This window comes from Nelumbo nucifera, chromosome 8, assembly GCF_055504915.1.
Source record: "Nelumbo nucifera cultivar China Antique chromosome 8, China Antique-T2T, whole genome shotgun sequence".
NCBI lineage: Eukaryota > Viridiplantae > Streptophyta > Magnoliopsida > Proteales > Nelumbonaceae > Nelumbo > Nelumbo nucifera.
Window position 1 is genome coordinate 20144364 of NC_142656.1, and position 6674 is coordinate 20151037.

At 39.2% G+C, this 6674-nt stretch overlaps 1 protein-coding gene across 1 annotated transcript; it reads right to left on the reverse strand.

Moving 5' to 3' along the window:
* Positions 1-3562: 3562 nt before the first annotated feature.
* LOC104610685 (class V chitinase-like) lies at positions 3563-5050 on the reverse strand. Its single transcript, XM_010277420.2, has 2 exons — positions 3964-5050; positions 3563-3755 (listed from the first exon to the last, which is right to left on the reverse strand). Exons 1-2 carry the CDS (start codon positions 5039-5041, stop codon positions 3727-3729), a joined length of 1107 nt encoding a protein of 368 aa, XP_010275722.1. The 5' UTR covers positions 5042-5050; the 3' UTR covers positions 3563-3726.
* Positions 5051-6674: the final 1624 nt, after the last annotated feature.

A 6674-nucleotide genomic window follows, 5' to 3' on the forward strand; every position in this document is an offset into this window, starting at 1 on the left:
TAAGCAAAAACGAAAAAACAAGAACATGTTCTTTAACTCTTTTATTTTTTCAAGCCTGGTAAGGCAATTTCATTAAATGAAGGTCAGAGATATCGGCATCGACATCCAATGTTAATCTTTTGTACATTTAAACCAAATTTAGCCAAGATATGGCCTGCCTGATTAGCGCTTTTAGGCTGTGTTTGGGTGCAATGCAAATTTATTTGTTCCAATGCAAAACTGTGGTAGTGCAAAATATTTGGGTGCAGATTTTGATTTATTTTTGTTTCAAATTTTATCTTATTTTATTTAATTACAGTATAAATGAAATAAAACAAAATAAAGTAAAACCCAAAACAAAATTAAATCACAATTTGCATTATTTTTATTTACACTTCCATCCATTTGTACTAGTATAAATAAAATTGCACTGCAACCAAATGCAACCTTTGCAACAAAACTCAATAAGCCAAGAGGGGAATTATGAAGAAGATCTCTGCAGTCGGCCGTGATCAACTCGAGGATTTACAATTGCAAGAAGCAATGGCGGAATACCCCCTTATTCTCATTAAGTGCCTGAATTTATTCCAATGTCATTCTTGACACGCATGTTCTTATGTACTACTAATTTATTTCAGCTGGGTTTTAACTTGTGAAAATCACATGATTCTCCACGTGGCAAAAATGGGTGGAGTTATCTACCCATTCTCTTGATCTTGTTTGATAAAAGATCCAATATTAAAATCTTCGGTCAGGGCAAAGCTCGTTTGAGCAGTGTATGTTTTGAAAATTTAAAGAACTGTTAAGGCTATTTATCTTTTAAATGCTTCCTATCAATTTTAAGGTTGCATTTGGAATCAGTGTAAAACATTATTGATGTAAAAATACATCGACGGCATTTTACACTAAGCCATAAAAGTGATTGTTGCTTTTTGAAAATAGCAATGGGTGGAGGAGTGCCGATGAGGTTTTACATTGATTATGGACGTAAAACTTCACTCCATCCAAATACATACAAAACTGAACCGAAGTAAAATTTTATGTCGATAATAATTATACCCTCTTTTCAAAACACCTACAAAATCAAACCAATTCTTAATTTACATCGCATCCAAATGCAACTTAAATGCTAAATATATTTTAGGGTGTATATAAATAGTTTTTGAAACTATAGGATACGTTTAAGTAATTTCCTGGATATTATCCCTATTATTTATGAACGAGCTCAGGTCTTTAAAATTAGGATCTTTTGGAAATAAACTTCTTTGGACGTGATAGTCCAAAGAAGGTCTCAATCCGTGAAGCAGGGGCAGTTGGCACTTGGCAGGGTACAGGCCCAAGACCCATCTACATATATCTTTTATTGTGCTATTTCAAAGTTTAAATGGGCTAGATAGGTCAATTTGGGTTAAACCCACAAATGCTGGGCTGCTAATGGATGTGATCCGGCAAAGGGTTCAAAGGTCCATCCAACTAGAACTCGGTCCAACTCTCCCAATTGCCAACCATAGATTAAGCAAGCTTACTTCATAAAATTGAAGATAGTTGCTGGAATATAAACACTAATCAGTATTTTACTCCTCTCTATTTGTAACTCTGCAGCTTGTGCTGCTTGTCTTATATGCTTGTTCCATGCCCAGATAAAGGAAGAGCATCTGTGTCAAGCTGATTGGTCCCCACATTTTTGGTGTCGGTTGATTGGGTTGGGTATATGTTTTTTCCGGTTTGATGTATTTCCTTCATCATATTATTGCCGAACCCTTTGATGATATGTGGGGAGTGGGGACTTACTATATAATATAACCCTTTTTTCTATTTCATCACTCGGGAAAAATTCCTGGGTATCGTTTGTCTAACAATAAAATGTCTCTTTCATAATTTATAAATTTTCATTAGTTTGCATAAAATTCAAGTTCACCCCATCTGTGATCGTGGCTCCTGCGATGAGCAATTGCGATCTACTTCCATGTTCATGAAGCTGCACAGTAACATTAATTAATGCATAATCAGTGTAATTAGGATTTCAGACATTTTAAAGCTCTGAGAAAGTCATCTAATTTAACTCTGTTTACTTCACTTCACGTTGAATGGTTTCTTAAGAACTGGTATTGAGATCTAGTGTCTGAGGCTTTGAGCCTTACCAATTTGCCAACAGAAAGCCTTGTATGTAATGCTATGTGATGGCTGCGGCGTTCAAAGCGGACCCAATCAGGGCGTGCACGGAGCAGATCTCGGCATGCAACCCGGAACCAATGGCGTAGATGCACTTGACGGCCCCGAATGATTGCGCCCCCCATGTCCAGACTGCATCCTGACCGTCTGAACCCACTTACCTCCGGATGACCTCAAGTATAAATAGGGTGCAACCCCCTCAAGGTAAACATCTGGAACTTGGGCTTAAGAACTCACAACTCCTTTTGTGGCCTCGTCTGAGTGTTTTCTTTTCAGGCCTCGTCCACCTCGCATTGCACCCCTACTAACTTGATCATCTGAGTCTCCGCCTCGGATGCCAACCCGGGGCCTCTGACGTTCTCCCTCCTTGGCTCCTTGCAGGACCGGCCTACCAGCCCTTGGCCACTCCAGACCTCAGATTACTCGACTGTGCCTTAGCTCGGAAGCGACTTGACAGTGTTGTCCTCGGCCCATTCTGACCGGTAACACTATGCGAGCCAGATGTTGCTTCTAAAAGCCTTAACTCACAACACTAATATATAGTTGATTTATTGATTTGTATTGTTGTATTTCTTCAAAGACATTCATATGGACGATCTAACCCACTAAGTCCAATATGCTCCTTTGTTCACTGTGCAATGTTGTGCTATATCATATGATATGCACTGTCACTGATATTTGCACCATGAACTTAGAGGTTTCTGAATAGGTGTCTGTTTTCTAACAACCCTCTCACATATGAAAGACTATTGGGTTTCAGCATGGACAAAACACAGGCCCAACCATACCATGTATATTGAAATTTTAATTAATTATAATAAAGGCAACTAAGATTGAACACTAGACCACTTGGTAATACCATATCAACAAAGGCTATTTAATCAAGTGGTATAGTGTTCAATCCTCATCACCCCATTATAATTAATTAGATTTCATCCAAATGAATGGATGAACTTATTCATCAAGTCACACAGGGCATCCTAGAGAATAAATTAATACTTATTCATCAACCTCTCCTAACACTTATGCTTGGTACCTCCTTTTTAAATGAAGGCGCCGGTCGTCCATTTACACTTATTAACGTTCTGTGTCTCTCTTAATGATCTCTGAAGGGGGAATGTTAATGCCTCCTTACTTGATCTGGAAGTACTGCTAGTATTTGGAGCAATAATGATGAACGTGGATATGATTTGAATTTGGATATTTAGTGGGTCTCACGATCCGATGGTGATTCGAGATTAACTAAACTAGACACTTTATTCCATGATCGTAATGAGCAGCCTTAATTTGAATTGAGGCAGCATAGGAGCCTCATTTGCCATAAAAAAATACAAAAAAAAAAAAAAAAGAGCTTGGTCCATCCATGCTTGATGATTGACCCATTTAGGAAACAATGGGTTCTGTTTCTAACACATGCTCGTGAAGCTACTAATTCATAGCAGTTGAAATCTTTTATCAATTTCTAATGTCCAGACATAACTTTTGCTCACATAAAACTCCAACATTGCAGCAAAATAAAAGAAAAAAAAAAAAACTTCTACTTTCCTTACTCCTCTTGCCTTCAACTTTCGTCAACTATTCAAGGCTATCCCACGTTGATGAAGCTGGAAAACAAGATTGATATTATTCAGTGATTGCAGAAGGAAATCCATTCTGAGCAAAAATCAAGACACAAAACAAAGAAGAGGACGAGTCACAACGACTCGCTCAGCAAATGGGTAATGATGCATAATTCATTCAACTCACTGGGTTTTGGTAAAATTAATGGATACGAAGATGAAGATCAGTCGTCCAGTACTGATCGTTACGTACCTTTTTGAGAAAGCACCCAATTCTTATCGCCTCCGACGTGCCACACGAAGTAACCGAGCAGTCCTTGATCCTTGGCGTAAAAAACCTTAGTTTTAATTGCCTGCACATCATCATAACCGATCCATGTTGTTCCAGAGTAGCAGTAGTTCGCTACGATCGTCGAGTTGTATATCGACTTGGCTCTTTTCTTCTTGATGAACTCTTTGATCTTTCTGTAAGTCATTTCACCGTCTTTAGTCACCGCCGGCCCATTTGCTCGTGCACCCACACCGTGGTTTCCACTTTTCTTCAGCTTCCATGCGTAGCCATAGTAAGGCAGACCCAGAACTAGCGTATCAGGAGCCAACCCAGAGTCGATCCAAGCACGAATGCCAGAACTCGTGCTGACTCGGTTGGGAAGGTCGTAGAGGAGGGCATGCGCACCAGTGAAGGGTGCCCAAGATGGTGTGTAGTAGTCAAAGGCTACGACGTTGATCCAGTCCAAGCTCCTCCGAATTGAGTCGACTGGGAAAGTCACCGAGCCAATATCCGGCGAGTAATGAACAGCTGCTGTTAGAATAAGTGGTGACTCGCCAGACTCATTTGACTCGGCATCCACTGCCGTTCTCCACTCGTCTAGAAGTAGACCAAAATAACTCATCTCGTCTGCAGTTGTGGGAGATTCCCAGGCCAGATCAAGGCCATGGAAACCGTAGAATCTGGCAATGTTTATCGATGAGTTGATGAAGATCTCCCTTGAGGAGGGGTTCTTCGCCATTGAGACGAAGGAATGAGGGTCCGTCTCTCCACCGCCGATGGATAGAAGGGTTGTGATAGATGGGTTGCTGCATTGGAGTGTTCTGGTGAAGGTGGAGAAGGCATCTTCATTATCGTCGGAGATGGTGACCTCATTTGTGTCAGGGTTGAGGCCGGCAAAAGCACAGAAGAGGTGGGTGAAGAGAGATGAATCGATGTCGGACACCGAGCCACTTCCACGGTACCAGTATCCAGCTTTAACAGCATCTTGATCTGCTGCAGAAAGCCTAAATAGGAGGAGACAAAAGAAGAGAACGATATGGTTCTGTGAAACAAAGGCCATTAAAGTAGGTTGGGAGCTCTTGTTTGGTTATTTGCTTAGAGCTATGGCTTTATATATCATCAACCTCTGTGTGAAGCATACTGATTTTCAGCGTGTATCAATAGAAAAGTTGAAGATATCACTGTATCAGCTGCATTGATCAGGTAACCCATGTACTATCATGCTGTAGATATCACTGCAGCGTTATAAAATCATTGAAGAGGTTAAGCAATCCGAAGCATTCAATTTGTAGGACCCATCTAAACAATGGGCTTTCTGTTAATTTTGGAAAATGGATTACTGTAAACATCATTTTGATCAATCGGTTTTCTTATTTTTGAGAATTGAACACAATGCATGATTGCATGGTGCATGTATTGGACATCATTTGTCTCTGGAAGTACAAACTTAGATGGTGTTTGGTAACTGTGCTAATTCATCCTCATGTGGTTGTTTGTGCCAAATTTCTATTTGGTACGCCCGTTTAACAAATAAACATTTGTTTTAGGGCTTGTTTGGTGTGTCTTTTTGGAAAGATCTTCTAGTAGTTCTGACATGTAAAAGACAAATTGAACTTTTGCATGAAAATCTGAGCAGCCCGAAGCACATTTGGCAGATGCATGTCTTTTTGCGTGAGAATAAAACACAAAAGATGCGAGAAGCTTCATTTAGAGCTTCCTGAAATCAGCCCAAAATGGGCTTTTCACGTCGTTTTGGCATTTCATCTTTTAGTGGCTAGATCTTTTGCGAGTCAAATGGGAATAGACCGAAAATCGGTCTTCCTAACTTGTAAACAGCTGAAAGACCGTGCAAAAAGACATGCCAAATGGGCCTTTAGTTTTTGTGTAAGCCAACCATTGGAAAAGCTTCATTCTAAAATTTTCCTATTTGGTGTTTATTTACTGTTTTGTTTGTGTGGCGCCTAATGGCACCTAACTAACTATCACACAACAATAAAAAAATATTTATCAATCATTTTCTTTCTCGGTTTTTGAATGCTTTTCAAATAAAAGGAAACCATACCAAACATCACCTCTATGCAATTGATTGGATAGTAATGAAAGGAATGTATACGTAGCATGCATTTCTCACTGTATCCTCAACCATGTAACGTCCATTGCATTGCATGGGTGATGAATCTCAGACCCATTGAATAACCCAATGGACGGACGTGAGGTTGTTTGTAGATAGGCCCATTTACCACTCCCTTTTGATAAACCTGGTGGGTTTAAGTTAAGGATCATCTCTACAGATTACTAGTTAAGTCCTGAATATGCAAGGCTCATGGAAGGCCTCAATCTTTTGCTTTTCGTTTTTTCTTTAATCAAATTTATATACTAAACACGGTTATCCATTACAAAAGGTATATAGAAAGGTGGAACTCAGAATTTGAAGAGAAGATGAGAAAACCTTATAAAAGATAACAATCAATTTGTTATTTATTTTTGAAGGCAAATTGTGATACATACTTAGAAGAGAACCAATTAAATACAAATAATTAAGATAGTACTGAATGTAGTAATTTCTTAAGGATCCTTTTGGCTCGGTTTTGGAAGAGTGCAAATATAAATATGTTCAGTGCAAAACCTTGTATATGGTATTTTTTAAGTCTTATATAGTTGTACTGTTCCCAAACTGAGACTCTTTCAATGTA

Coding starts and splice junctions, on each gene's coding strand:
- LOC104610685 (XM_010277420.2), bottom strand. CDS start 5,041: ATGGCCTTTGTTTCACAGAACCATATCGTTCTCTTCTTTTGTCTCCTC. Junction 3,756..3,963: donor TTGGGTGCTTTCTCAAAAAG/GTACGTAACGAT, acceptor CTTGTTTTCCAG/CTTCATCAACGTGGGATAGC.